General features: G+C 42.6%; 2 protein-coding genes across 2 annotated transcripts; both read right to left on the bottom strand.

Annotated features, from left to right (window-relative positions):
• Positions 1 to 7786: 7786 nt before the first annotated feature.
• On the bottom strand, positions 7787 to 19578 carry LOC130195078 (uncharacterized oxidoreductase YjmC-like). Its single transcript, XM_056416364.1, has 11 exons — positions 19205 to 19578; positions 12921 to 13069; positions 11705 to 11893; positions 11406 to 11467; positions 11238 to 11291; positions 11049 to 11147; positions 10648 to 10783; positions 10238 to 10356; positions 9075 to 9170; positions 8830 to 8940; positions 7787 to 8291 (listed from the first exon to the last, which is right to left on the bottom strand). The coding sequence occupies exons 1-11, from the start codon at positions 19210 to 19212 to the stop codon at positions 8226 to 8228; spliced, it is 1089 nt and encodes a 362-aa protein (XP_056272339.1). The 5' UTR covers positions 19213 to 19578; the 3' UTR covers positions 7787 to 8225.
• Positions 19579 to 23536: 3958 nt separating this feature from the next.
• On the bottom strand, positions 23537 to 26224 carry LOC130195084 (interferon-induced transmembrane protein 5-like). Its single transcript, XM_056416373.1, has 2 exons — positions 25873 to 26224; positions 23537 to 24561 (listed from the first exon to the last, which is right to left on the bottom strand). The coding sequence occupies exons 1-2, from the start codon at positions 26077 to 26079 to the stop codon at positions 24340 to 24342; spliced, it is 429 nt and encodes a 142-aa protein (XP_056272348.1). The 5' UTR covers positions 26080 to 26224; the 3' UTR covers positions 23537 to 24339.
• Positions 26225 to 26531: the final 307 nt, after the last annotated feature.

The raw sequence follows: 26531 nt of genomic DNA, 5'->3' as shown, positions 1-26531 counted from the left end.
AAACTAAGAAGGACAAATATGTCAAATTATTCAGCTAAATTAAATGAAATAAAATGAGAGAGCAGAGGCCAGATCAAGCTCCAAACATTCAAACTTTTCCCATAATGCAACGTCATCGTGTCGTTGATTAGATCCTCCCTCGCTTTATATTCATACCGACAGATAATACACAAATGTATTGAAAATTGTTGTTATATTTGTGTTGCTTTCATCCCATGTGGGTGTTTTCGATTCTGACACTCTGGGGGCACCAAGCTTGAGAATTAAATTCCTAACATGTAATCGTCCATTATTGTTTATCGCAGTTGAAAAATAAATTGAGACTGGCATTTCAATCAATGGCCATTGTTCTTTAATTAGATTTTAAATGTGCATTGATTTCATCCATAGAGGAGGTATTGATGCAAATGATCTAATACAGGGGACGGAGCAAGAACAATTGATTGGCAGCTGGTGGATCCTTTTTTATTTTTTATTTATGGTTTTGCTGAACCATAATGACAGATTATAGCTCTTTGTCGCTGCGCGTCGTACCGGTCACCTCATAACGGGACGAGCAGGGTCCCGTCGGCTTCCTCGGGGGCCGCGTGAAGTCCTGCTGCTCTGTGATGCTTCTGTTTCGGGATGTCACTTCCCCGTTGGGAGACGGAGTTGGTTTAAGCACCGGCAAAGTGACAAAATCCTCACGACTCGACAGGAGCTCGCTCTTCTCCAGGAAGTGTGTCATCTGGGGCCCGTTTGAAGAATTCAAACTGTGTGTTTAAGTTTTAAATACAGTACGAAAAAACATTAAAAGAGCGTAAATCCTATTGTTGGTGCTCAAAAGGATGCATTGATGTTAAAAAGCTACAAAAGGACAGATACAATAAAACTATAACAGACCTGTTGTGTGTGTGTGTGACAGGTGAATGGAGGCTTATCATCACATGCAGCCAACTGTCGAGAGGCGTCGCGAGGACCTCACACACACACGAGGGCCATCCAACACCTCGGCTGTCTGTCGACACGCGGGTGTAAGCGCCAGAAGCCACGGTGGTGGTCACCGTGTCCAGAGGTGTGCAGAACACACAGGAGGAAATTAAGAAGAGAGAGAGAGAGAGAGAGAGATTGTATTTGCTCTTCCCTCATTTCAGGTTGACACAAAAATACACAGAGGAAATTAAACCCACTCACCAGCACAATGTGAGAAAAGGGGAGGAAGAGAGAGAGAGAGAGAGAGAGAGAGAGAGAGCAGGTTCCTGTTTGATATCAACTTTGATACTAAGGTCGCGTGTTATTATTAGCAAGCTGAGACTTCTCTCACAGTTTCCAAGTTTCCAAAGAAACAGAGAGAGGCGAGGGGGGGGGGGGGGTAGAGGTAGAGAGAGGTAGAGAGAGAGAGAGAGAGAGAGAGAAAGATTTTATTTGCTCTTCCCTCATTTCAGGTTTAAAAATATATATATATAACATGAGGCACCTGATTTACAAGAAGGCAGAGGAATAAAAGCCCCCAGTCTAAAGAATTTTACCCGTTCACACTCTTTAGCTTTCTGGGAGTTTGACGTGGGCGAGAAGAAGCCAGATGTTGCAGTCGAGCTGGACGGCGGAAGATGCCACTTGTTGTTGTTGTTGTTGTTGTTTTGGGAAGATGGAAAAAGAAGAAGCTTCACCTGAAGTGTATTCTCTAAGGATATGAGCCAGTGTTAAGTTCTCTCCCGGTTGGTCTGATCTGTGTCTCAAACTGTTGACCCCACGAGGCCTCTTGTGATTAGTTTGCTGGGTGTGCGTAATATTCCCTTCCTCCCCCTCATGGTCTTTTTAGCTATAACATCACTGAACGACGCTTTCATGGAAACCAATTATAACAAAAACTCAGATATGGCATGTCTATTTTCCCTGAGACACACAGAAGCTTTTCCCATGATAACAGCACTATTGATATGGAATTATGCATATAGATGAAGCTGAATTATGGGAAATGTTTGAATATTTGGAGCTTGATCTGACCTCTGCTCCCTCATTTTATTTTATTTAATTTTGCTGAATATTTGGACTAAAACACACATATTTCTCATCTTCTTATTTTAATAACTGTATTTCTGATGGCTTTTCCTAGATATGTTCTTCAATCTGCTGGTATACTCGCTGTTATTTCCCATTTTAACTGAACGTCACATTTCCCCTGAATTGATTGGAAGAGCATTTAGATCACCTGTTCCACTGTGAGTGGCTCCTGATTAGTAATTGAGAGCAGCTTGGTGCGTTTCCCCCTCTTCTTTTTCTTTTCTAATTCAAAGTGATTTGTGGCGTTCTGATCCTTCATAACTCAATGCAGATGGGAGGTGCCACAATTTCTTTTATTCTTATTGATTTTAATTTACTACACTACACATTTCAGCCTTCAGAATTGATCCTGCTTGATTTTTTTCTTTATTTATTTGTTTTTCTTCTTCTAAATCATCGCGAGTGGAAATGATTTTGAGCCTGTCGCAGAAATCAATGCACATCTTAATATGTGTGTGATTCAGGGTTGATGTCTGCAACATATTGTTGCCCTGGTAACACATCAGCACAGGGCTTCGTCCTTTTGGGGAATTAATATTGAAAATTAATGACAAGAAATTGTTCAGTCATGTTTTCTGAGCCAATAATAACACTATTAGGGTATTCCCCAAAAAACTTCATGGCATTCAGATTTTTGGGCAGCTTGATTAACACCAATTCAACATATGGAGAGACGTTTTTCATTCCGGCGCAGTTGGAGACAAGACAGACGCTTTGCTTTTTTATTTGTACGCGTCTGTGCGATCATTCGGAGGTATGGTGGCCCGACAGGGGACAAAGAGCCAAGGCCAAAATATCTTGGCTTTGTAGGGCCAACAGCTGGGAGGAACCAGACCAGGAAGGTTCTCCACTTCATTAAAGACCCAGCAGGAGACCCAGCAGAGCTTTACTCACTCTCCTCCCACTCTCTCCATCACTTCACTCCTCCCTCCTGCGTCTGTCATTACATGCAAAACACTCACCGGCGGTGGAGAGGACCATGAAAATTAAATTAGCCAATACTCATTCCATGTTTATACCGATCTACTCTAATGCTTTACCTCTTAATGTTGAAGTATTAGAGGGCTGTAGTTCAACTTACACTCAGGTGGATAATAACGTCGGTATGGTGTTGATTTCCAAAAAAACACATTTATACATCAGGGAAACATGCAAGAAGAAAAAAAAATGATGAAAAATAGTGAAATAAATGGTGAAAAAACATGTAAAATTGGGAAAAAAATGGGGGAAATTGTGGGAAAATGGTGAAAAAAATTGGGGAAAACATGTTAAATGGTGAACAATTGGGGAAAATCTGTGATTTTTGGGGGGGAAATCATGTAAAATGGTGTGTTTTTTAATCAAACATGGAGTTTTCTCACTATGAGAACTTTAATTTGTGAGCTACATAAAGAGATAAAAAGTATATAATTGTTTCTTTGTAGAAGCCGAGTGTCATATCTCTCTATCTGCACCTTGTATCTCACCAGCTCTATTGCTTGCATGTGCGTTTCTGATTCTTGGCTGAGGGGGTGGAGGACGAGCTCTTCTAAGCTCTACTGATCTGATCCTCATACAGTGTGAAATAAACTATTCATACACTCTGTCACATTCATTGAATGTATTTAAACTCTAAATCTGTCCTTCTGTCCATATTACATCTATTGCATCTGTCCATCCTGGAGAGGGATCCTCCTCTGTTGCTCTCCTGAAGGTTTCTTCCCTTTTTTTCCCCCTGAAGGGTTATTTGGGAGTTTTTCCTGGTCCGATGCGAGGTTTTGGGGCAGGGATGTCTATGTGTACAGATTGTAAAGCACTCCGAGACAAATGTGTAATTTGTGAAATTGGGCTATACAAATAAACTGAATTGAATTGAAAGTGTTCACCAACGCTCTCCAGGAGCAGCGACACTAATCTTCTCCACGGCACTGCTGCCTCACAGCCCCAGTGAGCGATCAGCGGCATCAGGATGTCACCTTCAAAACAAAAGAAGTGTTTGTAGTAGTAGTAGTAGTAGTAGCTTTATTGTCAATTTCTTCACATGTTAAGACATACAAAGGAATCGATAGGACATTTTCCACTCTCCCACGGTGAAACATATAAAAGTGCACAGGCACAACAGATAAGACAAGACATTTCCTAATACTAAGTAAACATAAAGATTCACGTAAAGTTGTTATAAATACTATATATATAAATACTATAAATACTATATATATATATAAATACTATAAATACGTCATACAATTTTAAACAAGTGAATACAAGTGATTAAAGTGCAGAGTTTTGAGTGATTTCTTAGGGGGGCGGGGGGATTTTCAGCTTCCTGTCAGACTGGAGGATATGGCTGGGGGGAGTGAGGGGAGAGAATTTAGCTTCCTGACAGCTTGGTGTATGAAGCCATTACTGAGTCTGGTGGTGCGGCAACGGAGGCTCCTATACCTTCTTCCAGAGGGTAGGAGGCTGAACAGACTGTGTGCAGGGTGGCTGGTGTCATTCACAATCATCGAGGTAGCTTTCCGGGTGAGGCGGGTGGTGTAAATGTCTTGCAAGGAAGGGGGCACCAATGATTTCACCAGCTGTGTTCACTATGTCTGTATTAATAATCTGAGTTGTTAGGTTATTCTCTCCCTATAGCGTCACTAATTTCCTGATCATGTGACCTTGGTTTATGGAGAAAGAAAACCACCATCGCACACTCCTCCCTAAGCAGCCTGTAGTGTCTACGAGTCCAACACGCACACACACACACACACACGTCGGGCTTTTCGGTATCTTCGCTCCATCGGTAGTCACTTCATGATTTGCTTGTTTAGTGAGTGATGGACAGATCCCCCCTCAGCACCACAAAAGAAAACACCTGTTAGAATATGCTTAATCCTAGACAGCGGCCCTGCTCTTGGGGTTCTCGGAGGGAGGGGGGGGGGGGTCTAATCCGGTACAAGGGCACCGGGCCAAGGCCAGGACAGATTAAACCGCCCAAAATCCATCTATCCATCCATGCGCACACACCTCCGAGTCTGCCCCCATAAAGAGTGTTTGAATCGGCCCCTTAATCCTTGGACTCGGTGGAGCCCTCCAACCAGCACACCTCCCCCCCCCCCTCCCCCTCCCTAAACCTAATCTCCATGCATCACCCTTCATACACACTCGCAGACCTGGCCCTCATCTACCCTCCTCCACCTCCTTTCCCCCCTCCCTCGGTGGGACTGAAAGCCCATTGATTTGTTGATTTCTCCTCTTTTGTCCGCGGCCGGCCGAGTGTTAACGAGACATCCAGGGTCCGGGGCCCAGTGCCAGGACTTTTGGCATGGGAGATTAGGGCCCTGATCTGGGCATCTGTCACTGGCCAGTGCCCCTTGTCCCTTGTGGCTCTGGGAGAGGCCTCCAGTCCATTTTCAGTACAAATGAACAGAGTTTAATCAGGAAGAGAAAGAAAGAAGCAGTTCACAAAAAATATATAAATATTTGAACGTTATTTATTATTTTAAACAATACAATTGTTGTCAAACAATAATTATAATGAATAATGCTATTAAAAAATGAATTACAATAAATACAATTCTACTTTTTTATTTAAAAAAATGTAAGTTGTACTTGACTTGTACTTTTGAGTGTATTATCACACACATACACACACAAACACACACTGTTTATTTATACATACACATACACACTCATATTGATATTAAAAACTAGGCCTATAACAATAATTATAATCCAGTCTGTCCAATTCAACCAAGCTTGTTGAAACAATAACGACTACTTTAAACAATGATTTGATTAAAAGGTGTTGTTGTTTGTATATTTATTTATGAATCGGCCTTGTATATACCAGAAAGGATAATCATTAAAATAAATAAGTAAAATAATTAAGTTAACATTTCCATTAATTTAACATTTACTGAATGATTTTATAAAGTAAAATAATACATAACCTGTCAAGATTAAGCAATCCAGCACCCACACCAGCATCACACAGTCCGTGCAACGTGTATAACAATTCATGAGCGAAGCTTCAAACCCAGAAGTTCGCTCGTCCTGTGTCTCCCCCTAGTGGTGAGAGACGTGACGTGCAAGCTGTGACTTGTGGATTTTATAGGAAGGTTGAATTTAACAAACTGTTTCGAAACACCGCCTCCATGTGTCTACTGTAATGGTGCTATGATGATATTGAGTTCTACATAATTTAATGAAGCATTTAGCAAAATTGTCACAATAAAGCAATTACCTACAAAGCACTTCATATAATGCACTTTGATTGAGACATAGTTATACGTGATGTTTGGCAAAGGTGGCGTTAAACAGTTTAAACTGTTAAAGGAATGGATCACATAACTAAAATTAGTGCATTGATTTGTAGCTACTTTCTTCGATGCATAAATATATATATAAATATATATGTATATATTTGTTTTATATAAATATATAAAACATATATATATATATATATAAAATACATATATATAAATATATATTTACATATTTGTTTTGTATGAATGTATCAAACATATATCTATATATAAAAAACAAAAATAAAAATATAAATAAAAATAATCTGTTGTTTTTAAGCTTGTGCTTCCTAATTATAACTATGAACTGAAGGGAACACTTGAAATACATATGAGACCATGACATCAATTACATTTAATATGTGGTATGCGGTAGCTTGCCAAAGCATTCACCCCTCTTGGTGTGTTGCATTACAACCTGGAATATGTTTGTATCTGGATTTCATAGACCTACACAAATTACTAGAAATTGGTAGAAGGAAATTAAAAAAATATTTTAAAGAACATTTTGAAAACTGAAAATAGGTGAGTGCGTATATATATATATATATATATATATATTCCCTTTTGCCATGAAACCTGTAAGTGAAGAATGTGTTCATGAAAAAGTAAATATATATGCACACTGGGTGGCGCTGTGCTCGCCTGTATAGTCAATCAGATCATGATTGACAGCAGGTGTTGGACCACGAGCTGTGGAGTTACGCGTATTAGCCGTCTCCACCTCTGTGTTGGCATGTCTCGGCAAAGAGAATAAACACATTATATTTATACATCATTAAATGTGTTCGTGGGTGATGTCAGGGAAGCGAAAAGGAGGTGGAGGCTGAACAAGAGCGCGTCAGCCAGATCAATCCGAGGGGAAAACACCCCAGTAGCCTAAACACGAGACTGGGCTCCTTTAACAAATCCCTATATAAGATCTGGTGTCGCTATAGTTACCTTCACACGTCACATAATTAGTGAAATAAGGTCCACCTGTGTTCAATCTAATTGTCACATGACCTACACATCCGTACACACAGGCAAGGAGGGCACGAATCAATAAAGCCCCGAAGTTTCACTGATTATTTTGTGTTTAATAAACACTGTTTTTTAACCTTGGTCTGCAGCTCTAATAATCAATATTAGTCTTTCCACTATGTCAAATATGTATAGGGTTACTTATGACTTAAAATGTGGTGGTTGTGCTCAAAGCTAATATTTTGCAGTGGCGATAAACCGAGGCAATTTTTAAAAAGCAGTTTTTTAAATTAATCTTTTTAGACACGTTATTTTCATTCGACTGAACCTTTTTGTAATGTTTGCGTAAGTTCATTACATACAATCAAAAACTTTAAAAAACCACTTTAATTCCAGGTTGCAACGCATCAAAAGAGGACTGCTTTTGCAAAGCACCGTAAACATGTAAATGAAGCATAACCGTGACAAAAAAAGCAAAACATCATCTACTGAATTCAGACAATGTGAGGCAGTCTTTAGTCAGTTTTATTGAATAAGGCACAAACTAATGTTTTAATGATGGCGTGAGAGTAAAAAAAAAGGGGATTTGAACTTGCTAAAAGTAGCAAAACCTTCTCAGAGTAATTTTTTTTTAAAGATCAGTACTAAAAAAAATATTATGTCCGTCATACAGAAACTATATCACCACAGAGATACAACATTGCACTGCATTTGAACTGAAACAAAGTAAAAACAGGGAATGACCGGGAATTTACAACAGCTGTAGATAAGGAATGCACTCGTGTCGCTGTCGGACATCTTGAAGACATGTTGGAAATAAGCATTTGAATGCATCTTCAGACAGAAAAGAAAAATGCTTCGCTGTTATATAATGCTTTCCCAAATAGCTTGAAGATACTGGATACAGACGTTTCCGCTTTCCAACGGTGACAGTCTCGACCAGACGGACTAATTGGAGATGACGTTGTCACATGGCAGCAGAGGGCTGACGCCAACTCTCTTGCCGCATTCGTTCTGCGGAAGTAAAATGCAAAGAAATTGAGTTGCGTTAGCTAAATCTTAAAAAGGCTTCCCCCCCCCCCCCCCCCCCCCCCTCGAAGCAATAGTTGGATTTAGGGAAATGTGCTTGTTCCCTCACTGAGAGCTGGTGGAAAAGATTGAGTCACTTCCTGTTCGGTACATTTAAAGTCATCATCAGCAGCAGCACTTAGCTGAGCTTAGCTTAGCATAACAAAATGGAAGCGTGGGGCTAAAGCTAGTCTAGCATTGTCGGAAGTTTTCAAACTCCACATTCTAGTATCGTTACAAATCACTTATTAAAAGATGCATATATCACATTTGTAAAGAAAAACATTGGTATGTTACATAACTCTACAAGTGGTCATTTTGACACTTTTTCTTGGCAAGACGACGCGTAGTTATCTCTTGAAGTCGTGTTGCTACGGTGAGGTCGACAGACCAGGAAGTGAATTTAAAAAACTTTTAGGAAAAAAAAGAAAAAAAAACTTTTCTAAATGTTCCAGAAGACCACTTCATTCCGTGCAGCTCTTACCATGTAGTTGATGACGTTGATGTGGTAGGGGATGCCGCCCAGCTCCTCACACTTCTTCACGTTCATCCTCTCTGGATCTCCGGCAGCCAACACGGGAGCGCTGGGGTCAACCTGACACAAACGGTAACACTTTGAACACAACATAATAAAGACGCAGCGGCTCGCCGGGTCCATCGTCTTCATATTTCATTCTCCTAATTAGTCTGTGCTAATGTATTATCACGGCAGCGGGAGGGTCTACTCACCGGCTCCAGCCCTCTCTGGATGGACAGAAGGTCAGACATCCTGCCGTCGAACCCGGGAGCAAAGTTCTCCGGGTTAATCGCCACGAAACACTGACCCTGAGAACACAAAGACACAGCAATGACAACACTGTGGACCAATGCAAAGCCGAGACATCAAATGGCTTGTGTCGGACTCATTGATTGGGCTTATCGTTGAGATACCACTGGAGCGTTTAAGCACGTACAGAAACAGTCCAACATTGCTTGGCTGTTTTTCCGCTGATGGTTAATCTGCTTAACAGCTGTTTCTGTCCCAATATCTAGTCAATCATTCGATGAAATCAATAGGAACTGCTTTGTCACCAGCTCTAGTTTGAATAGCAACATAACACACGGATGTTATCAAACCAGTGGGTTATATTTGAGCCGCTTAGCAGCTCCACTTCAAACTGCGGAGCAACAAAGGTCACACGACGGTGGGTGCAAGTCAAAATAATATTCCACTTGAGATATACAAATGCAGCTATGAGTTACAGACGAATCATTTCTCATGTCTTAGACGATAACACACAAAGGGGACAAAGGGTCACATCTTTTATGTATATATTTTGTATACACTACCGTTCAAAAGTTTGGGGTCACCCAGACAATTTCGTGTCTTCCATGAAAACTCACACTTTTATTTATCAAATGAATTGAAAATTGAATAGAAAATATAGTCAAGACATTGACAAGGTTAGAAATAATGATTCATATTTGAAGTATTAATTTTGTTCTTCAAACTTCAAGATCAAAGGAAGGCCAGTTGTATAGCTTATATCACCAGCATAACTGTTTTCAGCTGTGCTAACATAATTGCACAAGGGTTTTCTAATCAGACATTAGTCTTCTAAGGCGATTAGCAAACACAATGTACCATTAGAACACTGGAGTGATAGTTGATGTAAATGAGCCTCTATACACCTATGGAGATATTTCATTAGAAACCAGACACTTCCACCTAGAATAATCATTTACCACATTCACAATGTATAGTGTGTATTTTTGATGAATTTAATGTTATCTTTATTGAAAAAACAGTGCTTTTCTTTGAAAAATAAAGACATTTCTAAGTGACCCCAAACTTTTGAACGGTAGTGTCTATGATCTATAAAACACAACAAATGAGTAACTAAATAACGTACCAGGTTTGCAACGCGGTCGGTTACTTTCCACGTGCGGACGTGTTTGCTGTACTGGGCCCCGGCCAAGATGCCACAGAACACTTCCACCATCATTCCCAGACCGTAGCCTTTGTAGCCTCCTGAGGACCACACACACACACACACACACACACACACACACCATTTGTATCACATATGATATTTTAGCCCTCCCTTCCCGTGCATCATCCTACCCTGTTCAGGCTTACTGTTACTTCCTGTCTTCTATGGATTTTCAGTTTTTAGAAGTTTTGTTCTTGTAAATGAAAGAAAGCACGAAACTAAGAAAAATGTCTAAAATCTAACCATAGACATAACTTACATTTCTTTTAAATGACAGTATGAAAACAAATGCTCCCTGAGCAGACTTTTTCCATGGGCTGGTTTCTGACCTGTGGCTTCACTCCCGCCGATGGGCACCAGTCCTCCTCCGCTCAGGACTCTCTTGGGGTCGGTGGTCAGCGTGCCCCCAGCGTCGCAGCCCCAGCCTTCGGGGATGGTGTCTCCACGCCGCTCATGGAGCTCCACCTGTGCACAAGACATTCGAAAGTTGGAAATATATCTGTAAAACTTCAATTGGCCTCTTTAAAATGCTTATTTGTTCAGTGGTTCTAAGGATCGTGGCGATGCATTTATGTACGAATCAACCAAGTTGGTGTACACATTAAACTCAGAGCTCACCACTGCCACGACTAATGCAAAACAAATTAAAATAAATAGCCTGATTAACCTATATTATGTTCTGTGTGTACATAATTACCCTGAAGGCCAATCAGTGTCAACCTAGTCGTACCTTTCCAAGTGCGACGGCAGATGTGGCCATATCCAGAACAAAGCTGTCTCCGTCTTTAGCAGGCGCGGCCACGCTGATGGGGTTGGTGCCCAAAGTGCACTACAAACAGCACATTGTGTTAGAGCGAGTCCGAGAAGTTGTTTATGGCATGAGGTACAGTTTGTTTTTGAGGATAAATAAGATTTGTACCTCTTTTCCACGTGTGGGAACCACCAGCGGGGACGTGTTGGTAAAGGACATGCCCTGTAATGGTCAGATTAGGGGAGAAACAGCACATTTACCTCCCAGTACTTAATAAAAAAGACATTTTGTTTAAATAAAATTCATTAAAAGATGGCAGAATAACCTTTTACTCACAATCATGTTTTCCTTCAGAGCTTGCATTGCGTAGTAGCCGGCGATGCCGTAATGGTTGGAACCTGAGATGGTAAACATGCGTTGTCATCGTTTTATTTTGGCGGGATTCGTTGACCACTACTGAAATAATATGCTAGAAGCTGAAACGGGATTTTACAGAGAAAGCTTATTTAAATCGGTACATTTTCCTCTCTAAATATAATTATATTAATTCCAAATGCATCTTACAGCAGGTTCTTTTCGTCATTCACCTACAGCCAATCACAGCAACCGGTTGTCAGCGTGCTCGGTGGTCTCACCGTGTGCCACCACCCAGCCGATGCCGGCTTCTTTGGCCTTCTTTATGGCCAGTTGCATGCAGAAGTTTCCCACCACGGGACCCAGGAGGTTCTTCCCATCAACCAGTGCCGTGCCGGCACTCTCCTTCTCCACCACCGGCTCGCCGTCCTTGGCACAGATTCCCGTCTGGATGTCCTTCACGTACATGTCTGGCAAAAAAAAGTACAAAGACAAATAGTTCAATATCGGCAAAAAAATAGGAGTCAAGGAGTCAAAAGCTGTCCGAGAGATTTGATGCTTTAATTATAATATTAGTTTAGTATACAGTGGGTAAGGAAAGTATTCAGACCCCTTTATATTTTTCACTCTTTGTTTCATTGCAGCCATTTGCTAAAATCCAAAAAGTTCATTTTCACCATGTGATATTTCAGTTTTTCTTTTTTAATAAATTTGCAAAAAATTTTAAATTTCTGTTTTTTTCTGTCAAGATGGGGTGCTGAGTGAACATTAATGAGAAATAAATGGAACTTTTTTGATTTTAGCAATTGGCTGCAATGAAACAAAGAGTGACAAATGTAAAGGGGTCTGAATACTTTCCGTACCCACTGTATATTTTGTATATTAGATTGTATACAGGCTTTACTCATTTTATTATATGCAATGACTGAATAAAACACATTACATTAGTCTGACCAATCTTTTTTTTTAAATATACTTAGTATTTCATTTTGGTATATTTACAGTTTGACAAGGAATGAATCCTTTCAAAGTAAGGAAGGATAAAAGAAGTTAAGCACGCATCTGGACAAATCTGGCCATAAAAAAGCATTTAATATAAAATAAACGTTGACGCAAGTAAGTAAGTAAAAATATTAGGAAATAATATAAGAAAAAAACAACGACAATCAAATCAACCATGCATCACTTCAACACTGTCAGTCAATTGTGTCAACCATGAGTTTGGTCCAACCATCAAATATGAAAACAAATTAATTCTATATATATATATATATGTATATATTATAAGAGTTCTAGCCACAGAGTTTCTTATACTTGGATCAAAGATACATCTAAATGGACCAATCGTTCTCAAATGCATTCCTGGTATATATCCTAACACTTTAAAGACGGTTCGTGCTGACATGAACAACGAATAATGGGAAGTGTGGAAATGACGGATGGCACTTTCTTTTCTTTTATCTTTTTTTAAAATCAAAGCTCCGGCGCCCCACTGACCCATCCGGTTGAGCCCGTGGCTGTAGTGGCCCCGGTGGTCTCCCTCCACCAGCACCTCGGCCAGGCTGCGGGCGTGATGCGCCTGGGTGCCCACGCTCGTCATGCACCTCTCGATGAAGCCTTGCACCTCCGGCTTGCTAATCAGACATCTGCAGAGGGGGAAGATTCATAATCTGATGATAATATCCTTTTTTTTTTTTTACAAATGAGACTATTTTCATTGCTGGACTTTGTATTTTGAAGTATTAAGAAACAAAAAATTATAATAATGCCCGTTTGAAAAAGGTAATTAATAATGGAAGTGTAACATCATGTTGGTGTTGTATCAACAAATGTTGTTGTGGTAGATTAACGAGTATGACAATAGAACAATAGTCCGTCTCTTTTTATTCTGTCAGGTCCTAATGGAGTTACAAATAAAACATGACTTATTTAGAGCCAGTTTGAGTCCACCCTAATGTGAGGCAGTGCACTCTTTGTGCTCTACATGTTTTAGGAACTGACCGACCGCACTCCCCACACTATTAGTTTGAAGTCCATCGTTGCAGCAGCGATTGCACAACAGGATGTAGGTCACCACACTGAAGCTACAGTGTTACATGGTGTTGTTACTGCACACAGTACACGCCGACGGTAACAAGGCCGTTAACTAAACACGTTGACCCGCCGCCGACTTCACGAGGAAAGTCGGAGCTGTGTAAATATGAGAGTCGGCAGGACTCCGTGTACCAGATGATGTTTTGAGAAAGTAAAAGGTCCCTCCTCCCTCCCCACGCCATAAACAGAGGAGTCCCTGTCTCGGCTTCCCGTCACGTGCGTGAGAAGCCTTCAGGGCTCTGCAGTGCAACAGTGTGGGAGATGTGTGGAATACATTAGGGTCGTAACTAAAGCGGTCAGTGAAACTAAGATTATTGATTTACATGCCATTTTAAGTCCAAGATCAAACCTTTTTTTTTTAAATGTCCCTTTGCAATTTTCTTCACACGGGTCCTATGTGAATGTAGAGGTCACATGACTTGACTTGGTACACAACTTAATCAAAAGCACATGGTCCCTCGATCAGCACAAGGCACAACGGGGTCATCTCCCCCGTGACACGGTGAGATCGTTGTATGGAAGACAAACGGCAAATGAGTTGTAAAAAAGAAGATGATTGATGTTAAACTCGTGTTTTCATTGACACATTGTTTAAAGGACGAGGCAGTCGAGTGTTTGCTCGTCTGCAATGCTGTAAACATTCCGTTGGACATCCTTCCTTCTCCCTTGTCGTTCCATTCTCTACTCCTTCCCTCGTTTCCTTTATTCTTCGGGGAATTCAGTTGTTGGAGAACGGAAAGTTTTGGAACGCTTGGTAATCGAGTCCAGATTCGAGATGCCGGGGGAGGGGGGGGGGGAACCTGGATCGACTTCGGAGGGTTCTCGGTTTCTCCCAAAGATAACAGTACGTTGTGTACGAAAGACTCTGCTCATAAAGCAATAACTCATGCACTCATGCAAGTCAGCGATTCTTCTGCACCTCGGAGAGTCGGGTCAGAGTGCGATAAATAAATAAATAGATTCAGCAGAAGGTAGAGCTACAAATGAAGACCGTACTAATTTATCATGGAGGGAAATCAATGATTTACTTGCGTTAAAAAAAAAATGTCAACAACATTATTGCAGGAACCTCAAAGGCATCGTGCAGGATTATTAATAAGCAGCATGCACTTCTGATGCATCCTGAAACTGGACTATTTCATGGTCAGATTCCTCTCCTCGTTGACCTCGTTGACCTTGTCGACCTTCTAATGCAGGCCCTCTTCGTGAAGACACACAAACCCGTCTGGCATTCACAAAGGTAACAGCCCTAACATCTGCAGGGAGGCTGCACTTGGGATGGGGGGGTGGGGGGACAAAACACATACCAGACCTAATGAAATCCAGAATAAGTATGGAGGAGGTCTCAGTGGAAACTTACGCAACGTCTTATGTAAGAAAGAATAAAAACATCATATGATGTCTGAAGAAATGAGAACGGAGTAATGGAAGAATAGAACACTTTGACCAGGAAGTAGGCCTATGCTCATCAGTCAGCCCCCGCCCTCCTGTCAATACTCCAGCCAGGTCAGGCTGTGGCTGTTTTTCCCCGGCGCTGGCTTCCGGAGAGATTTTCGGAGACTTCGAATTGCAGAGCCTTTCTGTACAGTGTGATCTGCATTTTTCAACACAACCAGCAGCTTTTTATCCGAATGGGAAGAGAGACGAACCGAAATATGTATTGGCCGATTCGATCATAGAGACTGAGAGGATTTTTTGACCACCATCGCCTGCTACGGAGGCCAACCAACCTCACGCCATGTGACATGATTGTTGCCATCGAGCAGCAGCAGCAGCAGCAGCGGACAGCGGATGCCCTTCCGTGTCCTTCATGACAGGACATGACCGAACCGAGGAGACCAGAGACCCGCACTGGGAGACCAGGACACCTGATCCCTCTCATCATCGCGATCATCATCCGGATCGACAACCGGAAAAAGAAAGAGAGGAGCGCCGACGCATGAGATTCCCAGCTTCCCAGCTTCCAGACGGAGGTCGGCGCCGCTAGCCGGAGAGGATTTAGCTCATGTTACCGGACCATCAGAGACTACTCCCGAATGACCCGTGACTTTCTGGGAGGAGGAGCGCTCGGCGGACGGAGGGTTGCTGTGTTTGCGGCAGCGCGTCCATCAAACTCGCTATGCCCGGGAAAAAAATCGTGTTCACCAGTCAAAAGGAGGGGCGGTGGTGAGCAAGCCCGCAGACTTCCCTCCTCGACACATTTGGACCATTAATAATAGAAGGGCTGAGGGAGTTAAAGCCTTATAGATCCAGACAAAGTGGCTAAAATAAAAATCAAAAAAAAAAATCTGTATCGTGCCTATCTCATCCCTAGTGCCTTAGATGTTTGCTGGCCGCTTGTTGTCAGAGCCCACTTGAGATACCTATACGGACTATTAATAAATATGCACGTAGAGATGCATTTTTTTATTTTTTTTGAGTCGACTTTATTTTGGGGTTTGTTTGGTTTGATCAAAGATCTCACATAGACTGGCATAGACTGGTGTGGGAGGAATGGGAGGATTGTAGGGGCAGGTGTAACCGCAACCGATCACCTGACTATCCTGATCTACACAAAGTACCTTCCTGTTTACCATGATTAAAAGGCGTTAACAGTCTAAAAGCCTTGTCGCTACCTCTCACCGAGATTTAAACTTCAGAGATAGAGATTCACCCCATTCCATCCTTCACCATTCCAGATCCCCAGCGCAGGTTTATGGTGATGCTTCCAATGAGGGAATTGGAATGAGGAGAGCAGCAGCTCTGCAATGCAGAGCATCCAAAGATGCAAAAATGTGCTTACCTGGCTGAAGTTGACAACGCGCGGAATTATGACGTGGGAAACAAGGAAGGAATTGTTAGCTAAGCTGCCCCGAGGAATGGAGGACTGGCTGGAGGTGCAGAGCAACTTTAGTTAGTCTGGACAGATCACAAGAAATAAGAATATAAGTAAGATAAGACTCACTCTGGCCAGGCCAGCCAGACTTTTTTTTTTAGTAGATTCTTCTTCTCTCTTTTTTTTCCCCGGGTCAGAATCAAAAAAACAAAATTGTTCTCCTTTTTCTTTTTACGATCCCCCGAACCACGGCGTAGAAGAACCATCCTTCCACACTTAACCGGTGTCGGGAGCCTTTTTGGCAAGTGGAGTCAGACGTTAAAGAGGCAAATGTCATGAATCCAGCGCCAGCGAGTGTCCCAAGTTCCAGTCATCAAGGTCCACTGGGCTCACTGGTCATCTGTGCTGTGCTTTCCATCCGGAGGCAAGCAAGAAATGTGTTCATTCAACAACGTTTCTGGTGGCCATCCATGAAAAAAAATGGCCGAGTATGTAGCGCTTTGTCCGTGTGTATGTAGAATAATCTCTCAGTTGATGGGCTTGCTCCAGGCGCTGCCCGATTCCCCATCATTCTTGGTCACACACATTTTGATGGATTTGACAGGGATTTCTCATCCATCGATCAATCACATTGAGGATCCATGCGGAATGATTCATGACATTTCATGAATTCTCGGGTCATTGGTCCACAATGATTTTGTTTTTTCAGGTGTTGTCGATTACACTCGCCACCGCCTGTCATCAGGATATCACCAGGGAGTCACCCAGTCACAGGGCCACCAACTCTAAGAACTAGAGCTTGCCCGACTGTCCAGACCACCTGTACGGACCCTCCCCGGCACTGACCACCTCACATGGACCTCCACCAGCCTCACACCCTTCACCGGCCACCCCTCTCTCCACGGCGGCCACAGCTCATCTCCTTTTCAGCCCACTTTTCCAACAACGAGGATTTCACATCGGCACATGCAGAGATCATGCGTTGTACGCTGATCAGTTGTTTGGCCGCTCTCCAGTCTCTTCTCCGTTCGCTCTGATGAAGGCTGTGGATGCTTGCTCGGGACGCTCGCCTCCTCCCTCCTCCAGGCCAAAAAGTTGGAGGGTACCCAAAGACTTACTACCATCCCACCAAAGCAAACGCCTCCCAGATTTGTGGGCTCCTGTTCAGTATCAAGAGTCATCCAGGAGGGTGGTGCAACTCCACCCCAGGACCTTGAGAACCCCCAACGTTGCACGCCAGTAAACGCAAGCGTGTGTGAGAGCACACTGTGTGAGCAAGCCCAAGCCCTCCCAAGCCCCAGTTCTTTGAAGGGGTGAAGTGAACAAGGTCCGGGTCCTACGGGAGGTCCGTAGTAATAGGGGGCAAGCAATTCCTGTAGTACTCCTGAAGTTGGGTCCTGAGGCTAGAAGCTGATAGTTTGCTTCATTTATCGTGAGACAAGACTCTTATATCCACTTTTTGAATCAGCCTGGGCCATCAGGAGTTGGAGGGGGAGGGGGGTTGTGTTGTGCACCGACAGAGAGACTAGAGGTTCATTTCATCATTTATTTCTTCTTTCTCTCAGGCTTCTGATTGTTTTCACCTTCACCACACACCTCTTGTCTCCTCATCAGTGTCAGCCCCCCTGATTGGTCCTCTGTGGTCCCACTGGTGTCTTGTTGCTTAAATTCCCTGTCTGTTTTCCTTCCTGTTCCGTCTGGTCTTTGCCATGATCAGGTCGGGTTATGTTGTGCTCTTGAAAGTTTTTTTTTTTCCTCACTGGCGAGCTCATTTTGTTTTGTTCAGAACAGAAAGAAGAAAGTATTTACAAATACTTTATCTTCTCTCTCCTGTCGTGCAAATTGTCTCCTCTCCTAAGTGTCTGAGTTCGTAACAGTAGGCAGTCTTATCAGCGACTGGTAGCACGTCCCAAGGTCACACCGAGGACCTCATAATGTTTGTTTAGGCGCCATAAACAATAAACGGAGAAAGGTAATCGAGGCCTCTGTTTCCTTTACCGGTTCATGTTACAAGTCTACTGGGACGCGTACAGTGTGTGTCCATAGAGGGGTCAACACGTGCAAAACAACAACAATGGAAGAGGAGACACAAGTAACTCTTGAGGCGTTCATCAAGTGCTCCGAAAGACAGCGAGAGACCTCAAGGAGGAGAGGAAAGTGAGGATCCTCTTGATCGTGGATGTGCAGTTGTATTTTGACTTGATGTTTATTTAACAACTTTGTATGAACTGGGCGGAAGCCAGAAGTTCAAATGTAAACTGAAGTGTGGCCAGAAGTTGACTGTGCAGACTAGGAAGCAAATAGTTGCATCACTCTGCTTTGATGAAGCCTTCAATTCATGAATAAAATGTACAAAAACATAACTAAAAAAGATCAAAAAGTAACTTTTAAAAGTTAAAAGTTTGCACATGAAACAGACAAAATAAAATGTGCTTTTAAAATCAGATTAGGAGAGCACACACACACACACACACACACAAACACACAGTGAAACAGAATTGGGGTCAAATAATGCACGTTGTTTCCCATACAAACTGTTCAAGTTGACTGTAAACTTTCTTTCGTTCCACTTTGCAAATTAGTTAGAAGAAAACCTTCAATGATTTTTTGTGTGATGGCCCAGTGGAATAAGTATGTCAGTACTTGGAGAGCAGTACTACACTGGGGGGAAATACTCGATTACAAGTGTGCATTCAAAAAGTTACTCAAGTCAAAATACAGCCAAAGTCAAAGTACACGTAATGCACCTTTTCTGACAGTAATAATAACCGTGCCGCAGTCCTCTTTCTTGAGGACCTACTTTGTTACGCTCCACTTCTGCGGCTCATCCGCGCGCACGTTGACCTTAGTGCCCTCGGGGTCGAGTCCTCACCTGGTCATGGTGACTGTCCGGCTGTGTGCTGCTTCAGGTCGGCGGTGGTTCTCCTGGCTCCTGGTGCTGGTGATCTGCTGCTGTCGGTGATCTGCGGAGACAACTTCCTCCTCAAAAAACCCTGCACACAAAAAATACAAGTTAGGAAACGCCCCTCCTTTTTCAAAGCTGGTGAGACGTGTGTGTCTGTGGGCGTCGCCGGCGCGCGGGCCCTGCCTGCTGCAGCCCGAGAGGCTGCGCGCGTCCCGGGGACTGTGCCTTTTGACGCACAAGTGTGAGGCGCGGTTGGTGGCCTGTCCCCGGGCTCGCACGGGTTGTCCTCCCGGACTTGGGATTGGCAGAGCGATGGAAAGGGGGTTGTTGGTGCTGTTGTTGTTGTTTGTGTAAGTATGACCGGAAGTAGACGGCACTGCGTACTGTCCCCCAACGTCTCCAGTGCTTGTGGTAACCGATGTGAGCATCGCTTCAGGCTAAGGTGTGGACAGGTAGAGGCAGGCAGGGGAAAGGACACACACACTCACTCACACACGCACACACACACACGCACACGCACACAGACACAGACACACTGCACTAACATAGAGACGTGTTCACAAAGCCTTTCAGTCATGCTTTTATTACCTTCGCATTGAAAATGCGGAAGGTTATGTTTTGATCGCCGTGTATTTATTTATTTGTATGCGTGTTCCTCGCATAACTCAAAAGGTATTAAACCAAATCGCATGAAAATTGGTGGGATGATTGGTTATTATCCGGGGACCATTTGATTAGATTTTGGGATCGATCGGGTCAAAGGTCAAGGTCATGAAAAGGTCAAAATATTATTTTTACCATAGCGCGGTCAATTTTTGTCCAATTGGCATGCAACTAATGCCAACATGTTCATAATTCAATGCCCAATCTTGTGATATGCAAGGTATGCGCTCTACCGAGTGCCCGTTCTAGTTTCTTATGTTTTGTTGTTGTTTACAATGAGCACCCCCCCCCCCTACCTTATTTCCTTACTTATTTTTATAAATTCTGCAGAAAACTAATGACCGACCAGTAGTGCAATAAGTGCTTGAATATTTAACTTAAAAGTAGCAAAACTATACTATAAAAAGAACTTACTGTAAAAGCCCTGCTTTCAATTTTTACTTACTTTACTTTTTATATCAGTAAAAGAACAAGAGGTCCAAAGTTAAAGTAATTCCACACTTCATGCAAAAGGGTCTATTTTAGAATACCACATGTTAATTACTGGATTATAGTCATTAATGCACAACACTTTGATGTTTGGGCTATGAGTTCATTTGAGTTACTTTATATATCATATGTGTATGAGGCAGTGTGTTATCCTAACCTATAATACTCATTCAGTGTCATTAATGTGAATCTGCAAAGTAACTATTGCCCGTAAATTATTAAATAAACCAGTAAAAAGAACAATATTTTCCTCTGAGATGGTAGTGGAGTGTGAAATAAAGTACCGGTTACCTCAAAATTGTACTTATGTTAAATATTTGAGAACATTGTCACTGTTTTTGAGATGCTGCCAAGATGATGCATACCTGATTTTAAAATGTATGTTTTCATTTATAATAAACAAGGTCCCTATGAGCCTATGTTGAGGCCATTGCTTTTCTTTTCTTTTTAAGTCCAGCAGGTCACAAAAGGTCAGAGGAAGTTTGCAATGAGCTGAGATGTATACGTAACCACGCGGTGCAGACACGCTCCACGAGATAGAACAAACATAACTAATCCCATATTTCAGTCTTGTGCTCACAATTGGCCCCAAAATGCTCGTCGGTTTTTGATAATGTTTCACTTGAATTTGAACTTGAAACGGGGACAAAGGGGTTCGAAACCCGAGGAACCAGTTAAACCACTATAATATGCACCCATTATCAGAGGAGGCAGTTGAACTATTATAGTACGCACCCATTATCAGAGGAAATATCATTTCACTCATTTACTAACTGACATTTCTTGATTTTATAATTTGATGCATGTGAGTATGACCTTGCATATTTCAAATAGGTATCACTGAGATACATTATATACAACTATACCGGGATAATGAAACATCCACTGATGTCATCATCAGCATATTTCAACATCCATTTTTTAAATATGTATATTTATGTGGACAAACTCCTGAATACACATGTTTACTATTTACTGTTCTGACCAGATTACCATGAAACTATTTGGGGATTATTGTTGGATCCTTTGTGTATACATTCATATATCTTTGGGGACCCCTGTGAACTTTAATGTAAAGCCACATGTGGGTCAACATGTACTTATGTTCAAATGTCAAAGTCTAAAATGTAGAACAATAAACCCTCCAGATGCTCACAGAGCTCTCCTCTGGCTCCATCTTGTGTGCACACAAGAGGACGGATGACGTAATGGGCTGAACCGGTAAGGTTTAAACTACACTGTAGTTCTACATGCTTGAGGCAGGGGAAGTTGCAGTTGGTTGAAATATGCAATCTCAACGCTAGATGGCGCCAGATCACACACACTACAGCTTTTCTTTTCTTTTTAAACATGCTATTTAAAATGTCTTCAACATATGTTGATTGATTGTTAGTTTTTGGGAATGTTTCCAAATAAGATCAGAAATGTACTTTCCCCTGGTTTCAGTACTATTATACTAATACTCAGCGAGATGGAGAATTACATTTGACCAAATGTTTGAGACTAAATCGATTCGGATTGAGACACAATATTTGGTTCGTCTTGGAGTGAAAGAAATTAAAGGAACAGCCGGAAGCAATTCTGAGGATCTTGTGGCAGAAATTGAATATAATGTTTTTTTTAGGAAGAATTAAGAATCATTGTGTTATCGTGAGTAGTGAAGAGGTCCATTTGCGTTTTAACTTCTCCTCCACTGTAGTTCTCCTATTGTAGTTCTTCTACTTCTACACTGTAGTTATTCTACACTGTAGTTCTTCTACACTGTAGTTCTCCTCCACTGTAGTTCTCCTACTGTAGTTATTCTACTTCTACACTGTAGTTCTCCTACTGTAGTTATTCTACTTCTACACTGTAGTTCTTCTACACTGTAGTTCTCCTCCACTGTAGTTCTCCTACTGTAGTTATTCTACTTCTACACTGTAGTTCTTCTACACTGTAGTTCTTCTACATGCTTGAGGCAGGAGAAGTTGCAGTTGGTTGATATTTGCAATCTCGCCGCTAGATGGCGCCAGATCACGCACACTGCAGAATTTCTTTTTTTAAACGTGTTATTTAAAATGTATTCAACATGTTTTAGGGATGTTGATTGTCTACTTATCATGAATGCCATGAACACTGTGCTTCGTTTGACCAAAAGTGAACAAACGGCCCCAATCCATTTGATAAAACTCCTTTTCCTGATGAAGTTTAGGTTATTATGGTATGGTTAAAGGCATCCGCTGTGTAGCGAACAGCTCCCAGAACAGAGCAGCGAGACGTTAGCGCCCCCTCCCTCTGCAGTGCCAGCTCCTAGTCTGTAATTGTCCTCGACTCAGACATCTGCAAAACATTCGCCTCTGACCGCGGGAGAAAAATAGTAAGTTGGAAGCTCCAGGCTGTGATTTGTGTGCGTGTATATATAAAGTTGCGAGAAAAGGAGCGGCTGCTAATATGATGGGAGGTCTGGAGGAGCGGGACACCCAAGTCATCAAAGACATGGAGCGGCAAGTTTAGTCTCCGCGTTGCTCAACGGCCCCTCGGAAGGTGCGAGGAAAAAGCTCCACCCGTCCTCTGCAATCACATCGTCCTTGATCTGCATCCCGTCTTCCACTCCTTTATTTAATAACACTAATACAAGCAATTATGTGCAATGTCGTGTTGTATCAAATAACATATTTTTGTGTGATATTTTTTTTAAATCGATGAGATTTAGCATGCCCTATCTGGTATCGGTGGAAGTCGGGCCTCTGGGGTTTTAATTTGCCTTCTAAGTTTTAAAGTGTACAACATGCGTCTGTGATGATGAACCATGCAGCGGAAGAATACATGTAAAAAATGACAATAATTCCTCAGACTGAGAGCAGATTGACTGGAAATGACCTCGTGCCTCGTCGCCGCCGACTCCTCTTTAGTGGTCGGCCCTGCAGGACACACCTAAAACAGATGTTCTGTATATAGTAGCTCACAGGGAGGAAGAAAAAGAAAACGAGCCTTGCCCGATCCTTCAGAATCATACTTAAACCCTACTTTCTTTTTTTTATAATTGGGTAGGAACATCTCTTCACCCTCGTGCTCATGAGCCGAATAAGAAGACCTTGAAGTTGTTTGTAGATATTTTAGCTAGAGTGAGTAAAAAAAGCATCACGTGAGAGAGAAAATAAAAGGCTGTTTGGTTTGCTTCAATGCAACACTGAGTTAACAGTATGCAGGTTTATTCAGCTACATGGAACATTAGAACACTTAGCACAATACGATACTAAAAATACACGAAAGATGACCAAAACTGATGTAGAATGTTAAAAAAAAAAAAATCTGCTGAAAGAAGACAAATATGCGTCATTGGGAGGAGAATGTTGATTATCATTTGTCATCATTGTGACATTCCCACGTCGGCTCCTCTGTTCTTTTTCTAACCGGACTATAAAGATCATTTCAACATAAATACAATAAATAACGACGAAATGACCCAGACTAGCTGTGAGGTGGTCGATCTGTGTGCCCCTCTTTTCCATTTCAGGCTGTCTGATGTGAAATGAAGACTCTTTTTACTAATATATACTGATATTAAAATTAGGAACGCACCAATATTGATATCCAACAGCCTCACGTTAAATATTCTGATCAGTTTTGATCCACAAGTATCAAACCGCTGTTGCTTTAACTGAAAGACATACACTTTCATTGTTAGTGTTAAAATCAGTTGTTTCATCCCATTTCTTGATACGTGTAACTCTGTGATAATAGCTGTTTTGGTCTTTTATTGGTCATATTCTTTGGTGCGTCATTCTCGTCATACACAAACCAAGGCGTACTTTTCTTTCCCACCATTTATCGTGATTATTTTAGTGCTGAGCAGATTTCCCCTCGACTTCGATCGGCTAAACAATCCGATAACCCCGGTTCGTGTGAACTTTGAGGGCCATCTGTGTGTTTTCTCTCTCTCTCTCTCGCCCCTTTTTGCCTCCGTCCGTCTACCAGCTGAACAGCTTCATGAAGTTTTGGAAGCCGTCCTCTCCGAAGAAGTCGAAGGATCCCTCGGAGGTGCCGAGGTGGACGAGCAGGAGGACGAGCAGGCCGACGGCCAGAAGCGGAATCAGCATGTTCCAGCCGGCGGCCAGGATGTTGTACCACTTGGCCTTGTCCGAACACTCATGGGCCAGCTGCAGGTTGCCCTGAGTCTTATGGTCCCTGGCCTATAGACACACACACACACACACACACACACACACACACACACACACACTCGCATTAAACCATGCAACCACTGAAGTCCGTTTGAACTAGAAATTAAGAATCCGTGTGTTTCATAAAAGACGGGAGACGACCGTAAAAAGCTTCGACTCCGCTTCATGGTGGAGCAGTTTCTAAAGATAATCTATATCCAGAGGGAACAACGACGCTGTGTGTCCACTGTAAACCGTGGGAGGACATCATAACGTCCGGGCGTTTCTTTTTTAAATATTTGGTTCATATATTTGGCCATCGAGCGGCGATCCGAGGCCGAGCGAGGGGCGGAGCCTCGAGTCCTTAAATGCATCCCGAGTCTCTCTCCCGAGCGCTCTCTAATTTCCCCGTGAGTACTCGCCCATTAAGAAGATGCCAATTACGCCGTTTTTAACTCTCCAGACGAGCAGCCGGTCACATGTCTTTAATTTGAGCGCGGAGCCAAGGTGAACGGTTTCTAAATAAAGAGTGTTACGTGCACAGCCTTTTTTGTGGCGAGTTTTTCCAAGAAACCTTTTTTCTTCAGGTAGTCATGAAGTCGTTCTCATCCTGCTTTGCACACGCCTTTTTTTCTTTCTTTTTTCGAGGATCTGTGAGTCGTCTTTAAGTCTGAAAGAGCTTTTGTTTGCCCATTCCTGTGGTCGGGGGAGCACCAGCTCCTCGCCATGGACAATACATATAACCGTCTGCGGAGTCTGAAACAGGTGGAACCCATGACGCGTGTTTGATTGTTTTCATGGCATCACTCTGAAGTCTGGCACTCGGGAAATTGCGCAATGCAAAATATTTTAAAATACTCATTTTTTTGTCAAATTAATGTCAAATAATGACTTTTTTTTGGAAACACATGACGCATGTTTGATTCTTTTCACGGCACTCGTAAAATTGTGCAATGCAAAATATTTTAAAATACTCCTTTTTTTGTCAAATTAATGTCAAATAAAGACTTTTTTTTGGAACGCATGACGCATGTTTGATTCTTTTCACGGCACTCGTAAAATTGTGCAATGCAAAATATTTTAAAATACTCCTTTTTTTTGTCAAATTAATGTCAAATAATTGCTTCTTTTTTTATGACAGTGAACAACGGCTTGACTGTTATTATTCGTGTTGTTGCATTTGCTCACTGTTTTGACATCTTCTTTAACCCTCATTCTATCTTCTTCCTTTTTTTGACGCTTTACTTTCTTGCACGATTCATGGAACTGGTCAAAAGTGAAATAGACAGGTTTTACAGAAATGTCACCCCCCCCCCCCCCAAAAAAAGCCCACGACCTCACCTTGATGGAGTAGATGAGCGCCATGAAGCCCAGGCAGCAGAAGTTGACGTACAAGGTGTTGCACAGCGACCACACCAGATAGTCCCGGGGAGGGTTCTTGCCGGCGTTGTCCATGTTCACCACGGTGGATCCAGCCGGTTTCCGGGCAGACTTACAGTTGGTGAGCGGGGTGCAGTCGGAGGGGAAGTTGTACGAGTGGTTGTCCATGGTTGTAGCGTTCAGGCAGACGATCCTCGGGATGGAGGGGGTTTACAAACTGATCGAGACCTTTCCTGAAGCCTGCGCACTGTCCCTCTTCTTTTTTTTTGGAAAGTCGTGCCCTTTTCACGAGAGGCTTATAAAAGGCCCGTGAAGAGGGAGGTGACCGGGGAGAGGACGCATGGGCAGGGTGCGTTGATACACGGCAGGTCTGTCATTATGTGGCCGGGGCAGAGAGAGAGAGAGACTGAAATAGAGATGCAGGGACACATGAAGGCGGAATGAGAGGGAAGACAGAAAGAGAGACAGCGAACGGAGACATGGGAGTCGGGGAAAAAGTCTCCTCCGCCAAAGCAACCGCTACCTCAGAGTTCTGAGAGGTGGTGTGGGTCAGGTGGTTGAGTTGGGTGGAGGTAGGACAAGCAGAGGCATTGGAAGGTGTTCCGATGGCCAGAGGCCCC

This window comes from Pseudoliparis swirei, chromosome 6 (assembly GCF_029220125.1).
Source record: "Pseudoliparis swirei isolate HS2019 ecotype Mariana Trench chromosome 6, NWPU_hadal_v1, whole genome shotgun sequence".
Lineage (NCBI taxonomy): Eukaryota > Metazoa > Chordata > Actinopteri > Perciformes > Liparidae > Pseudoliparis > Pseudoliparis swirei.
The sequence above is the reverse complement of the archived record's forward strand: the minus strand, read 5'-3'. Positions and strand labels throughout refer to the sequence as shown.